Source organism: Mustela putorius, unplaced genomic scaffold (genome assembly GCF_011764305.1).
Source record: "Mustela putorius furo isolate JIRA1106 unplaced genomic scaffold, ASM1176430v1.1 tig00003867_pilon_pilon_pilon, whole genome shotgun sequence".
NCBI lineage: Eukaryota > Metazoa > Chordata > Mammalia > Carnivora > Mustelidae > Mustela > Mustela putorius.
In genome coordinates, this window is record NW_025422019.1 from 29,822,416 (window position 1) to 29,838,880 (window position 16,465).

Sequence of the window (16,465 nt, forward strand, 5' to 3'; positions counted from 1 at the left end):
TATTTGCCTTCATTGACTGAAATACTTATACCAAATATCCAAATTATGAACTTGATATCAAAGCACCTATGAAATCCAACAAAAATCAGAAGGTTGTTCATTAGCTATGGAAAGAGAAGAAAATGAGTACACTGTCCCAAGGATTATGTTGCCCTGACTGAGAAAGAACCTTGTCAATGTCTCCTTGATGGCTAGGAGAAAATAGAGTAAGGGGTGATAAGGTCTCAAATACACTTTTGAAAGTCCTTGTGATTTTTTTCCCTATTTGCTGAAAGGAAACAATGTTAAAAGTCAAGGGGTGGCATTTCACAACTCAATAATGGTAATGTACAATTTGCTTCCATAATTCTTTGATCCCAAGATGAGTTCTTAAGATAATGCTAATGTGGTGTTACTGATGATGGGGCTATAAAAGAAGGGGTGATAGAAGATTGAAGTTGGGTGAAAATTCTGTGTAACCTCTACCTCCTCCAACTCAAAAATCACCATGGTTTCAGTCATCTCAATTTTATCAAGAAAATTAACTGTTTGCTCATGGTTTTAACTGCCTTACCAGCTCTTCACATACTAATGTGTGATGATCCACTGAGTTCATTCTCCACCACTGTGAAGAAACTATGAAGTGTAGGTTAAGTGGTTGTTTAAAAAAAAAAAAAAAAAAGTTGTACTTCTTGTCAGAGGCCACAGTGAGTCCTTCAAGCCTTATCTCAAGGTCCTTTCTATTCCAGAGATTGGAAACCCAAGTGCCTACAGAGGCCAGGCTGATGGGAATGAAGCAGCAACCCACTGCACTGAACTGGAGAGCCAAGTCCTTTCTGAAGGAGCAGCCACTGCTCCGTTCCAGATAATTGTTGAAAAGCAGGAATGTTGACCTAGTATTACCACATTGTCCAGTTTCTCAGGTAAAGCAGGAAATGCAAATTTTCATGTGAAATCCTTTAATTTAAATATAGTCAACTAATTTTACTATTAGTCTCAAACTGTGTTCATGCCAAACACTTCTGCAAGTGGGATTTGGCCCAGAGTCTTCTCGTTTGTAACTTAGTCTTGTATTTTGTTTAACTGTTTGTTAAATTAGAGACTTCATTTCCTACAGGTTTTGCTTTTCTTCAGCATGTTCTCTAGGACACTCTATACCTGGTTTTATGATACTGAAACTGCCTTCCTCTGCAACCTGAATACTTGTGCATAAGTTTTCTTTGGCTGCTACATTTCCTCTGCCTCCCTCAGCATTCCAGTTAGCAGTCCAATGCTAAGTGGAGTTTCCTTGAGACACTTTTCATATGACACCACAAAACATCTGTAGGTATTACTACTCATTCATTTTGTTCCTGGTATGTCAGCTACATAAACACAGTAAAAGTTCACTTATTTCATGGGACCGAGGGATTATATGCTTTGGACTCCTGTTTTTGGAATCCACACAGAGATAATATTCCTTCTCTTCCTTCTTGAAAGACCTTATTGAACAACTAGACTATAGTTATGTTTTACATTTAATTACACTTGTTGGAAGCATTGATTGGACCTGAGTGTTCCTAGATATTGGTGCATATTTAGAGACTGTATCTTTGGGTGGGTTTCTACAATGGCTGAGGAGTCTTCTTATTCCCTCCTTGAGTAAACTGATTTTCAAGGTTAGTGGGCACCATTACCTCTCTACAGAACTGATTACTCCAAGTAGTAACTGGGTATCTATTGCCAGATGAATTGAAGAGTGCTAAACACTTGTATGTAAAAGAGTATATAAATATGAGTTGTTTAAATATGTTATACAACCCCAGAGGGGCATAATTCATAATTGTCTCATTCTTTTTTTAACACAGATTTCTTTAATTAATTTTAAATTGAAGTATGACTGATATACAATATCCTATTACTTTCAGGTGTACATCATAGTGATTAAATATTTTCCTACCTTACAAAATGATCCCTATGATAAATCTAGTTACCACCTGTCCCTATACGGAGTTATTGCAACATTACTGACTGTATTCCCTATGCTGTACATTACATACTCATGACTTACTTATTTTATAACTGGAAGGTTTTACCTCTTAATCTCCTTCATTATTTTGCCTACCCTCCAAGCCCTCTCCCTTCTAGTAACAAAAGGTTTGTTTCCTGTATCTACAAGTCTGTTTTTGTTTCATTTTGTTTGTTCATTTATTTTTTTAGATTCCATAAGTAAGTGAAATCCAGTAGTATTTGTCTTTCATTATCTGACTTACTTCACTTGGCATAATAACCTCTAGGTCCATTCATGTTGTCACAAATGGCAAGTTTCATTCTTCTTTGTGACTGAGTATATTCCATCATGTATATATGTACCACATCTTCTTTATTCATTCATCCATTAATGCATGTTTAGATTGCTTCCGTATCTTAGCTATTGTAAATAATTCTGCAAAGAACATAGGAGTGCATATATCTCTTCAAATTGATGTTTTCATAATTGTCTTGTTATTTGTATAGTTTGGGGGGAAAAATTGATATACATCATTTCTCAACAATGATTTGGCCTGTATATATTGAGTTGTTCCTGAAGTAGCCACAATACCAGTAATGTACAGATAAAATATGAAAGTTACTCCTTAAACTTCTTTAGTCTACTCTACAATAGATTATGTAAATGCAGACAAGTATTTTTTTCTAAGTATTCTCTAAGAGAAACTTCACTATACTACAGAAAAACGAAAATAGCAAACTCTGCTGGTGGCTAATGCAGAAAGAAATCATAAATAATTTTTCCCTCAGCAGTGTAGTGAGTTTATCAGTTAATTTATAGATGTGCTGGTATAACTTATTATTATACTTTAAACAGTCCTCTCTTTTTTTTTCAGAATACATATTTGGGAGCTAGTGATTGTATACTTTTTAGCTTTTAAGAAAGTAAAATGGGGGCACATGAGTGGCTCAGCCAGTTAAGGCTCCAACTCTTGGTTTTGGCTCAGATCCTGATCTCAGGTTCATGAGATGAGCCCAACCTTGGCATCTGCACAATCTCTTCTTGAGATTCTCTGCCTTTCCCCATCCATTAGCCCCTCCCCCTACTTGCATACTCTCTCTCTCCCTCTTTCTCAAATAAATAAATAAAAGAATGTATAGTAAGAATTTTTTACATATGTATACCGACCCTCAATTTCCACTTCCTTGAATATTTTTATCTTTATTTATTTATTTATTTATTTTATTAGAGAGAGAGAGACTGCGTGAGCATGGGGGGCAGAGGGAAAGGGAGAGAGAGAATCTTAAGAAAGTTCCACCCCCAGTGCCGAACCCAGTGCCAGGCTCGATCTTAAAACCCTGAGATCATTATCTGAGCCAAAATCAAGAACTGAGGTGCCCTTAAATATTTTTAAAGGCACAAGGGGAAACTTTAACTTTTCCCAAATGCTCTTTCTTTACAGTCATGCAGAATGGTAAGGGTAAAAAGAAAGCTTAGTTATGTGCAGTAATATATGTGAAATACTGGACATTATAAGGAGGAGTTGCAAGGAGTACCCAGTTTAGACTTGGAAAACCAACTAATGGTTAGAGAAACCTGGGAAGGCCTCTCTGAGGAAGTGACATTTAAACCAAGAGAAATAGAAGTTGCTTTAATGAACAAGAATGTAGGGATGGGAGATATATTCCAAGCAGAAAATTAAGAGTGATACTCTGAAGCATTTTAGAACCAATCAAAGGGATAATCTTAATTGTTTTTCTAGTATTTAGAACATCCAGGTTAATGTAGGATTTTGTATATTTTTCTCTACTTGGCTAAAACAGAAAGAAAAATAATAGCATAATACTAGGCACAAGGCTTGTGACTATTCCCAAAAAATGTTTCCCTAATGCTTTTAAAGATTAGGAAAACATTACTTGGCTGATCTATGGATATAATATTTAGTTTTTTGGAAATAATATTTTTCCTGATTGAAAAGTCAATACATTTTTGCTATGGAAAATTCTGAAAATACAGGAAAGCAATGAAGAAAATAAAAATCATTCATATTCCTACTAGCTAGAGACAACCAGTGAGAGGGCAGTGCTGCTCTGTTCCACATCTACATATGTAGCAGCATTTTTGTAAATGAAGATTTGTAGTATTTTTTTTCACCTGACAATATCATGGATCTTTTACAGTGCTATTAAGTTTTCCATAACATGATTTTAATAGCTATGCATAAATAATAATTTAGCTACTCACTGTGTGCTGGCCACTGGTTTAAGACTTTTTTTTTTTAAGATTTCATTTATTTATTTGACAGACAGAGATCACAAGTAGTCAGAGAGGCAGGCAGAAAGAGAGGGGGAGGCAGGCTCCCCTCTGAGCAGAGAGTCTGATGCAGGGCTCGAGCCCAGGACCCTGGGATCATGACCTGAGCTGAAGGCAGAGGCTTAACCCACTGAGCCACCCAGGCACCCCTGGTTTAAGACTTTTAACTTGTATCCACAGAACAATTCTATAGGGCTATAATCTCTGTTTTATAAAGGAAAGAAATTTTAAAACTTGCCCAAGGTCACAAACTAATAAAGGGTAGAGCTACATAGCTGCTCAATACAATAATTAATTTACATAAAACCCTATTTTTAGGCTTATGGGTTGTTTTCTGTGTAATTTTTGGCTCTGAAAAAATAGTCATGATTTTGTGGGTTGGCAGTGTAGGTTGGGTTCAGCTGGGCCAGCTCATCCCTGGTCCACATGGCGTTGACTGGACTCCCATGTCTTAGCCAGCTGTTTTGACTGGACTAGCTGGGCTTGTCTCTCCTCACCTGGATTCCCATTCTTAAGCAGCCTGGTTCAGGTTGTTCTTGGGACAGTGACATTCCAAGAAGCAAGGGTGGAAGATGCAAGGTTTAGACTCAGCACTTGAGTCTATCACATCTATCACATTCCACTGGTCAGAGCAAGTTGCAAGGCCAGACTAGATTCAAAGTGCAGAGTAATAAATCCTACTTCCTGATAAAAGGAGCTACAGGCCAATTGCAGTCTACTATACTCAACATTTTGCTCTCTGAGGACTTCTGTGTGACTAGAGTATATAAGTTGCATTGGCAGCTAGAAATGGATATAAATAATTCCCCTAACCATAGATGGGCATAGGCCAAGATGCCTGTTACCTTGACTTTAAGAACTGGCCTCCTTCTGAGGAACCTATTCCCATACCTTCCGAGTTTGTGAAAAAATGTAACCCTCCTATGTAAATATGATCCCTCATGTATAGGTTGTGAATGTTTACACTTTTCTGCCCTAGCAGGGCAAAGACATTGGGAACTGGAGAGCTTCAGTAATCAGGGCAGGAAAGATGTGCTTATAGATGTACCCTAACACAACTGTATGAAACAAATGTAAATGGGCTGAGGGTAGTTTGGGGTAAGTAGAGCCTGATAGTAGAACCTGATAGAGCCTTACATTGGATGCATATGAGAAGTATGTTTTAGAAAAGTGCTATACAATGAAGATAAGAACCAAATGACAATAAGAACCAGAATGAATATAGGGATAATCTAAGGGGAAGTTTTTTTAAAAATGAAAAAAGATGTAACTGCAAGATAAGTGTGCTCATAAATAAAAATGCATATAGCTTGAATAAATAGGTGAAAGGTGAAACAGATGGGGAGGTTGGATGGGAGGGCTGGCTAAGTACTGTGAAGGAGCTGTTTGAATAATTGATAGGAGGGTGAAAGGTAATTGGAAAGGAGAAACGTGATTGAGGGTTGCTCTAACAGCATAATTTAACTAATAATGATGTAAAGATTATGAGTATATCCATTTTTACCCAATCAAATGATAATAATGTTGTAGCCACTCAGACATTACTCTCCAAAATGCTAATGCTGATGTTATTTTTTTAATCCAATCATATCTGTTGTGGTGTGTACATAATTATTTCGAAATTTAAGCATAGAGGTAGGTTTTATGTGAGATTTGTTCCCAGCTGGAGAACATGAGGCATTCACTTGCAAATGTTGGAATCGAATAGACTTCTTAATTAACTTTAAATATTTCAAGGACTAAGATGATAACCATAGCATAAAGAGTATAAATGATGGCTTAGAATTATATAATGTATGAAATATTGGTATTTTACCTGATTTACATAGTCTTACCTTGATAAATCAGCAGTTCATCTGGTATTCATTCTATCCTACTATACATCCAAGGAACTCCACTGGGTACAAGATCAATGTGTGATGTCATTTTAAATGTTTTAATAGAATTTACTCATGAAATTATATGACTCAAAAATCAACTTATTATTTTACCATTAGTCAAGTTTATGTGACATAATTCAGAAGAAATTATAATGTTTGATGTTACTGGATTTATGAAGAATAGCTACTTATCAATTTTCATGATGTCATAATCTGATAGTCTTGATGATGTTTCGAGAATACTTTTAAAATATATATTTAATACTTCATTAAGTAGTGAGTGTATTCTTAGGTTGACAAGAATGTCAGCAAAGCAAATGAAGAAAAAGCTCTATTGCATTAATTAGCATCCTATTGAAATACAAGTTTAATTTTTATATTGTTGGATTCATTTAATTGTTTCTTTATTAATCCAATTAAATGTATATATAACTACTTCATAAATAAAACTGATACACTTTACAAATAAAGCACAAAGTCAGTCTGTTAATTTTCTTAGAAGCCCTATCATACTTTCTACACAGAAATCATCACTCAGAGATTATGAGATCCTCAGGGACAGATCTAGAGCAAAACATCTTTTGTATATTTTGTCAACTTTAATACTCATTGGCTTCTATTGGCTTCTTTTAAAAACCTCTCTTTCATTTTAGATGCATATATTGCTAAAAAATCTTTATAAGCCTCCATGGCAAAAATCAGAATATAAAACTATGTTGATTCATTAGAATATGCATAGTCTTCAGGAAGCACTTAAGCGCCTACTCCAGGCCAGGCACTACCAGGAACTGGGAATATAAGAAGGACCTAGAGAGACTCGTTCATGCTCTAAGGGAGTTTACACTCCGCTGGGAAGAGATAGCCGGTGAACAAACAAATAAATGATAACAAACAGATGGATGACAGGATGTATCAGTGACTTAAAGTCCGAGAGATTACCTGTGGTTTATAGTGTAGTGTCTTCCAGGACGTGACATCTAATTTGAATTCCAGATGGTCAGAAGAAGCCAATGCAAAGAAGTAAATCAAGCCACTAAATTCAATTCCCCAAAAGCCCATTCTCAGACTAATTTATATATTGAAAGGAAGTAGGAAAATGAAAATGTTGGTAGAATTGTGGTACATCTCCTCAGAACATACACATACACACACACACACCACTTTTTGAATTATATTATTGTTGTTGCCAAAACTGTGAAAAAAACTTAAATTCTGTCCTAAGTGTAAGATCTATTCCTGATTCTGAATGTTAGTGAGATGGAGGTAACTTTCATACCACTCTTTCTTTTCTGTTTTGACCTATGTATATTAGGCTTACACCAAGCCATATAAACAAGGTAATAATGGAATTTCCAGGGAAGATGAAGGAAAAATGTTGTAGATATGTAGTTTTTTATGTTAAATTAAGAAAAGAAGAAAAACTACTGTTTTTATAATATAAACTATAAAAATAAAGCTTGACTAAATCTTGAATGATGAGTCTATGTAAATGATAAACTTACCAGAATCTTAGAGGCAAAGAGAAGATTTTCATAAATAGCAGAAGAGGATATACATGGGTTTCAAAAGTTTGAGAACCATGGCCTGAAGTGCTTTCCCAAAACTACCCTTTTGTCACTTTAAGAAACTTTTCAAGGGTCTTAAAATTATAAAACTCTGTTTTACCAAATAATTCTCAGTAAATTAACAAAGTGGCTATTGATTTATATACAGATATAGTTATCTCAGATTTATTTGTAGTTGTGAAAATTCAGCAGAAAATCTATGTTGACAAAAGAGAAGTAAATAAATTATAGACATAGATATATCTCCTAAAATTCTATCCAGCAATTGAAAGTCATATTTTGGAAAAGTATTTAATACCATAGTCAAATGCTCAGGATGAAAATAAAGTGGTAATGATTCAATATTTAAAGGAAAAGATGCATTTATAACATGGAAAAAACTTGGAATCAGAGCAACTTTGGAGAACAATTTGGCAGTATCTGAAAAGTTGAGAATGTACAGACTCTACAACCTAACATTAATATGATAAATATGCCAGTAGATGAATAGTTGTATAATCATATGATACAATACCATTCAGATGTTAAAAATTAACAAATTGGATCTGTATATCTGCAACAGAGATAGATCTGTGTATCTCAACTGAGATAGCTCTCAATTTTAAAAAGCAAGTTGCAGAATGATATGTATGTGTGAGAGTGTTTATATAAAATTTTAAAACACATATAACACCACCAGAAATTATTTATATTGAAAATATAAATAGGGAATAAAAGCATACCTAGAAGAAAGAGGACTGGAATCATGATGGTGGTTGCCTTAAGATAGAAGAGAAGGAAATAGAGCTAAAAAAAGATGAGATGGGAGAGGGAGATAGTATTTAACTCTAACTGTAATAGTACTTTATTTTTAAACATAAGCAGAACTGACAAATGCTTTCATTGTGAATTTGGAGTGGTGTTTTATTGTTTGTTATTATAAATTCTTTTTTAAATTGTGCTTTTAAAACTTTCTAAGACAATGATTAAAGTACATTCAGGTTTGCAGTGGTTGTTATTCAACAGTGAGATTACAGTTCAATTTTCATTTTCACCTTCAAACATCTCTGAATTTTCCAAATTCACAAAATGAATGTTGAGAAAATCGGGGCCACTTACAGATATGTAAATGATAATTGTGTAGTTTCTGGGCCTCTGCTCTGTGAAGAGTCCCTAAGGCTCCTGCAACTGAGCTGCTTCTAGAAGGCCCAAGTATCAGCAAAAAAGGATGACCTCCCCTGGGGCCAAAAGGGAATAGAGGACTGGCTGCCTGCATAGTGTGGAGATATTAGACGGCCGTGTCCTGGGAAGGAGGCAGGGGCTTTAGCCAGTTGATCTCAAACTTGAGCATGCATCAGAATCACCCAGAGGCTTCTTAAAGAACAGAGTGGCCCCCAGAGTTTCTAATTCCTTAAGTCTGGGGCCAGGCCTGTGCATTTGTATTTCTGATAAGTTCCTGGACATTACTGACAATAACGATGTTTGTCCCAGGACCATGCTTTGGGAACTGCTGGTCCAAGCAAAACCCAGCCATCAGATATTTGTATTTTTCATTACTGAAATATGAGAGAGACATTTGGCAGGAATCAATTCAACGTTACTCTCTGGCAGGTCCACAAATTACTTAATGGAGAGAGCCAGCCTGCCTCAGGGAAGTTGGCATCACATGCAAGAGTAGACAAACTCACAAACAAACAAACAAACAAAAATAAATAAATAAGGAAAGAAAGAAAAAAGAAGGAAGGAAGGAAAGGGGGGGAAGGAAAGAAAAAAGAAAAGAGGCCCCAAATTATCAGAAAGCTCAAAAATAGGAGAATGAGAGCCAGTCCAATCTAATGATCAGCAACTTTTTTCTACTTTTTATTGGGAAAGCAAGGTAATAAAATAAGCATGAAAAGGACTGTTAAAAAAAAAAAAACAGGTTCAATAATCAGGGTCTGTTACTATTTGACAAAACTGGGAGTCCAGGATGACACAAAATTCATGTCTCTTTCCCATCTTTCAAGTAGCGCTGGGAACTCCACTGGGGAGGACTGACCCTTCCTTGTTCTCTCCATCCTTTCTCATCCTTCCTCCCTCTTTTCTTTATATTCTTCCACACTGAACAGCTCCTTACTGTCAAACATTACCCTGGGCTATGGATAAAGAGGTGCCTCCCATCTTGATACTCCAGCCAGAGCGTAGTACCCTGTACCTAGTAGCTGCTGACTATCAAATGAAACTTGAATAAACACATACATCATCAGCAGGAGTCATGGTTCAAGGTACAAGGAATGGGAGACAAGTGGGTCATTTCTGTGAGAAGTATAGACACAGTGGAGTGGCCCCAGCAATGTTAACAGCTTGAGACACCACTGGGAATGATACTTCTGGGCACTTTTCTTTGTACCCCACATTTTTCCCAATATTTTTTTGCTACTTTTCCCATAGCTTGTTGATGTTTACAGCACCCACGCACATGGTTTATGACTTTCAGCTAAATGAGTATATGCTAAATTACAATGCCTTTGCTCTGTCTCTGAGCCCAGGCTACAAATAGAGCATATGCCTGAATACATGAAGCCTTTTAGTGTAAGGCTTTCTCCTGTTTTCTCAATAAAGACAGGCCCACAAATGTTTGGGGCTGACTTAAATTGTAGGCTTTTAGGGATGTAGATAAACTAGTTATGTGTGTATTTACACAGTTTAATTAGTTAAGTTACACATATATATTTTAAACATCTAAAATAGCCTTTTATTGAAAATTTTTAAACAATTTTAATATTTTCGTGATTCTTACGTCCTTTGACACAGTTTTCAAGAGTGTATCATCTTCACCTTCAGTTAAGTTGTTTGAGTACAACATTTTTTGAATCTGTAGAAGATGCTATCATTGGACATTTTTATCCCAAGCCATATGTCCCACTCATAAAATACAACAAAAAAATGATTTTTTTATTCATCCTTTAGTATAAGTTCATGAGTCCCACAATGTAGTTACCCACTACATATTAAATTGATTATAGAAAGGCTTGTATACCACCAGAAATAATGCTGGCAATTGTTACATCACATTCTCCATTAGGATTAAGTACTAAATCTTTTAAAATTTTTATTTGCCATCTTTATTTTATTTAACAATTTCATTCTTTCTTTCAAGCTTTCCACAGTATCACTGATTGCTGTTATCTCAAGCCAGTGTATTTTCCCCAAGCAGCACCTTATGACTTAATAAAGGAATTAAGAGGGGCACCTATGTGGCTCAGTGGGTTAAGCCACTGCCTTCGGCTCGGGTCGTGGTCTCAGGGTCCTGGGATCGAGTCCCACGTCGGGCTCTCTGCTCAGCAGGGAGCCTGCTTCCCTCTCTCTCTCTCTCTCTACCTGCCTCTCCATCTACTTGTTATTTCTCTCTGTCAAATAAATAAATAAAACCTTAAAAAAAAATAAAGGAATTAAGAGAGTACCCCATAATAGACAGGAATTTGTAAATCTTAACTATAAAGCAACTCCCACCCTTATATTCCAGAACAGTGAGAGGAATCTCTTGTACTTGAAAATGTGCTGTATATTTTCTTTTAATTTTTTTAAAAAACACCTGTTCTTCTTGAGGCCAATATGATGATTTGGAAAGAAAAGTAAATTTTAAGGGCATATACAATTAAAAAGTGATAAAATGTAATTGGATTAATATGAAACTTTCCAATTGTAAGAGCATAAGAGGAGATAATAAGAGACGATAGATATATTGTTATTGTAAGAAGGAGGTTGGGTGCATGCGTGCGTGTGTGTGCGTGTGTGTGTGAGAGACAGAGAGAGAGAAATGCCATGATCATGTATCTATCTCTAATAATTAGAAAGTTACATGTGGCAAAGAGCAAGCAAATTGGTTAACTAGAGTAAGGGGATCAAGTCGGAAGAAGAAAGCTAGACAAACTTGACATGTAATTTTGACGGCAGAGAATACCAAAGTGGTTTGGTGCACTTAGGAGTTTATTTATTTTTAAACATGTGCAGCTTCTCAGTTTTCAATATTAAATATAAAGTTTACACATTTGAATATGTTTCAGGCTACATTATTGGAATTTTGAAGACATGAAAACATCAGATGAACCAACCTACGACATCTTGGATTCTGATTGGAAGATGAAGAGAAAATTTAAAGAATGTGGCCTCTAAAGGCGGGTAGTACCTGGAAATATTAACCGACTCACACTGTAAAAATGAGACCGGTCTCTAGACTATAGAGGTTATTTTAGCCTGACATCAAGGTTCAAGACAAAATGTTGAACTAAAAACTGTACACTCCTCCCCTCCCCTAATTCAGGCAGGTACCAGCATTGGTGAATATGATTTTCCTTAGTCAGAAGCACTCATTTTTACCCATGTAGACCATCCTTAGGAATTAAATATTGTTTATTTAATGTAGATTATAATGGAAAACTGATTTTTTCCACAATGGCAGATTTCAAGGACTTGGTTCCAAACTGAGCAGAAGCTTCCCAATGCATTTTGTACAGTCTGGGAAAAACTGTGCTGCATTGGCCATTTTTGAAGGCCATCATGCCCTGTAATATAAGGATATCATCTTATTGCTGATATCTTTGGAGAGTCCCAAGCAGACACAGAAAATGAATGGAGGCAAGGACTGTGACGGAGGGGACAAAGATGGAGGTCTTCCAGCTATACAAGTTCCTGTGGGTTGGCAGCGTCGTGTGGATCAAAATGGAGTGCTTTATGTCAGGTGAGCTGCCTTATTACCTGTGTCACTCCAAGTGTGCAGTCCCAAAATTAGGGAAGTAGTATCTGTTCTTTTGAGGAAACAACATACCATCACTGACAGCACCTCACATAAATTTGAATAAATTACCTTTGTGCTAGAAATATTCGAGTGTTTTATTTTTTGCATTGTAAATTGCCTTAGGCTACAAGAGAAAATTTTTATGCATTACTTGTATTTATATAAGGTGTCATTTTGCTTATCTCTGTAACAAGGATAAAGAAAAATATAAAGATTTCTAAAAGAAACATATAAACATCATTACCACATTCACAGGAGAATGTAAAATACTAGACGAAGACCTGACAGGTCTTGACAATATTTTCCTGTCCTTCTAGTGCTTCGGCTGGTTTTTCTGATGTAAGGTTGAGTGTTTTTATCTATAGGCAGTATCAGTTATGAGTCTTCTTAATTCCTGATATTAGTTAAAAATAATTTCCCTATTTTTTTCTGTGCAGTTTTTAATCTATTCTATTGCAGATAATAGTAAAAAAGAAAAAGTCATGATGGAGATGGCTCTTCATCTCACAAATAAAAATCATACAAATAAAATGCAAATGCCTGCTCTTTTTAATTTTGGTGACATATATCTAGTGTACAATGAGTCGAATGGAATAACTGAACTGTTGACAAGAAGTTTCAGGGTTTTTTTAAACTGACCTAACACTGTATTAGTTTTATTAGTACAACATAGTGATTCAATATTTGTATGATTATGAAATGGTCACCTCAATAAGTCTGGTTATCATCAATAGTCATACAAATTATTACATAATTACTGACTATTCCCTACGCTGTCCATTACATTCCTGTGTCTTTCTTATTTTGTATCTGAAAGATTGTACCTCTTTATCCCCTTTATGTATTTTGTCCGTCCTTCCACCCATCTCCCCTTTATCAGCCATCAGTTTGTTTTCTATATCATGAGCCTGCTTCTATTTTGTTTTGCTTGTTCGTTTATTTTGTTCTTTTGATTCCACATACAAGTAAAGTCATACAGTATTTGTTTTCCTCTGTCTGACATATTTTGCTTAGCGTACTACCCAGTCCATTCCTCCATGTTGTCACACATGGCAAGATCTCATATGTTTTCTTCACTGAGTAATATTCCAGTGTGTGTGTTTGTGTGTGTGTCTCTGTGTGTGTACCATATGCCCTTTGTGCGTTCTTCTATCTGTTAACATCTAGGGTGTTTCCACATCTTGGCTATTGTAAATAATGCTGTGATGAACATAGAAGTACAAATGTTTTTTTGAATCAGTGTTTTCATTTTCTTTGGTTAAATACCTAGAAGTGGAATTACTGGATCATATGGTATTTCTATTTTTAACTTTTTGAGGAAGATCCATACTGTTTCCCAAACTTCTTGTTCCAATTTACATTCATACCAACAATGTACAGGATTCCTTTTTCTCTACATCCTGACCAAAATTTGTTATTTTTTATCTTTTTAATGACAGCCATTTTGATACCTGTGAAGGGATATCTCATTGTGGCTTTTATTTGCACTTCCCTGATAATCAGTGATGTTGAGCATTTTTTCATGTGTCTGTTCGCCATCTCTATATCTTCTTTGGAAAAATGTTCATTCAGGTCAACTGTGCATTTTTTAATCTCACTGTTTGTTTTTTGGGTATTAAGTTGTTTGAGTTCTTTCTGTATTTTAGATGTTAACCCCTTATTGGATATACCCTTTGTGAGTATCTTTTCTTATTCAGTAAGTTGTCTTTTTGTTTGTTGGTGGTTTATTTCAGTGTGTAAAAAGATTTTTAGGTTGATATAGTCCCATTTGATAAATAGCCCACTATTTGATATAGTCCCATTTTATTTTATTTTTCCTGTCCTTGCCTGAGGTGACAAATCCCCCCCCCCAAAAAAATTGCTAAAATTGATGTTGAAGAGCTTACTGCTTATGTTTCCTTTTAAGAGTTTTATGGCTTCAGATTTTACATTCAAGTCTTCAATTTTGAGCTTATTTTACTGTGTGGTGCAAGAAAGTTGTCCTGTTTCATTGTTTTGCAAGTAGCTGTCTAATTTTCCTAGCAACGCTTATTGAAGAGATTACCTTTTCCCCCATTGTTTACTCTTGCCTCCTTTGTTGTAGATTAATTGACCATATAACCATGGGTTTATTTCTGTACTCTCTATTCTGTTCCATTGACCTATGTATCTGTTTTTGTGCTAGTACATATTGTTTTGACTACATAGCTTTGTAGTATTGTTTGAGATGGGGACTGTGATTACCTCCAGCTTTGTTTTTCTTTCTCAAGATTGGACTTGGCTATTCAGGGTATTTTCTTCTTTTTCATTTGTTACTTTGTTCATTTGGGTCCTCTCTCTTTTCTTTTTTTCTTGATGAGTCTAGTTAAATGTTTTCAATTTCATTTATCTTTTCAAAGAACCAGCTCTTAGTTTCATCAATCTTTTCTATTTTTTTAAAATTTTTAGTCTCTATTTCATTTATTTCCACTCTAATGTTTATTTCCTTTTTCTACTAACTTGGGTTTTATTTGTTCTTTTTTAGTTCCTTTAGGCATAGGATTAAATTATTTATTTGAGATTTTTCTTGTTTCTTGAAGCAGGCCTATATCACTATAAATGTCCCTCTTAGCACTGCTTTTGGGGTGTCCCATAGATTTTAGAATGTTGTGTTTATTTGTTTCAAATTTTTTTTTCTTCTTTAATTTATTCATTGGCCACTGGTTGTTCAGTAGCATGATGGTTAGTCTCCATGTGTTTGTGTTTCTTCACTTTGTCTTCTAGTAATTGATTTTACATTTGTTTTATACTGTTTTGGTTGGAAAAGATGGTTTTTTCAATCTCTTAAATTTATTGAGACTTATTCCACACCCTGACACCGTGCTCCGTGTGCTCTTGAGATGGAATGTTCTGTATATATCTAATAAGTCAATCTGGTCTAGTGGGTCATTTAAGGCCAGTGTTTCCTTATTGATTTTCTGTCTGGATGATCTATCCATTGATGTAAATGGGGTGTTAAAACCCCCTCCTGTTGTAGTATTGCTATCAGTTTCTCCTTTTGTGTCTCTTAATATTTGCTTTATTTTTTTAGGCACTGCTCTGTTGGGTACATAAATATTTGCAAATGTTATATCTTCTTGTTAAATTGATCCCTTTATCATTTTATAATTTCCTTTTTTTAATCTCTTATTACAGTCTCTGTTATAAAGTCTATTTTTGATGTAAATATTGCTTCCCCAGCTTTGTTTTTGTTTCCCTTTGCATAGAATATCTTTTTTAATTTCTTCAGTTTCAGTCTGTGTGTGTCCTTAGATCTGAAGTTAAGTCTCTTACAGGCAGCATACACATGGGTCTTATTTCTGTTTTTGTTTTTTTAATCCCTTCAGCCACACTGTATTTTTTTATTGGAAACATTTTAGTTCATTTATACTTGAAGTTATTATTGATATATGTGTGTACTTACTGCCATTTTGTTGTTTTCTGGTTGTTTTTGTAGTTCTTCTCTGTACTTTTCTTCTCTTGCTCTCTTCCTTTGTGATTTGATGATGCTCTTTAGTTTTATGTTTGGAATCCTTTTGCTTTATTTTTTGTGTATCTATTTTTTCTGTTTGTGTATCTATTTTGTGCATCTGTTTTTGGTTTGGGGTTACCATGAGGTTCATATATAACAACCTATACATACAACAATCTGTTTTAAGTTGGTGGTCACCTAAGTTTGAAAGCATTCTAAAAACACTACATTTTTGCTCTTCCTCTACCCATGTTTATGTTTTTAATGTTATGTTTTACATCTTTTTTTTTTAATTTTTTATTTTTTATTTTTTGACAAACCATAAGTGTTTTACATCTTTTTATTTTGTATATCCTTTAATTATTGCAGATATCATTGATTTTGTCTTCTAATCTTCTAATCTTCACACTAGCATTATGAGTGGTTGATCCACTACCTTTCCTGTATATTTGCCTTTAGCAGCAAGATTATTTTTTTCTTTCATATATTTTCTTATTTCTAGTCATGGCCTTTTCTACTTAAAGTAGTCCCTTT

At 35.1% G+C, this 16,465-nt stretch overlaps 1 protein-coding gene across 4 annotated transcripts in view; it reads left to right on the top strand.

Moving 5' to 3' along the window:
* MBD5 (methyl-CpG binding domain protein 5) overlaps window positions 1-16,465 on the top strand; it is a 185,352-nt gene that overhangs the window by 108,026 nt on the left and 60,861 nt on the right. For 3 of the 4 annotated variants that reach the window (XM_013059048.2, XM_013059049.2, XM_004757877.3), the window contains 2 exons: window positions 729-902; window positions 11,732-12,405. In XM_013059048.2, the coding sequence (XP_012914502.1) occupies window positions 12,293-12,405 (113 nt within the window). In that variant the 5' untranslated portion in view covers window positions 729-902; window positions 11,732-12,292. Of the gene's footprint in view, window positions 1-728; window positions 903-11,731; window positions 12,406-16,465 lie in introns of those variants that run through there. The other variant, XM_045066544.1, reaches the window with a different exon arrangement.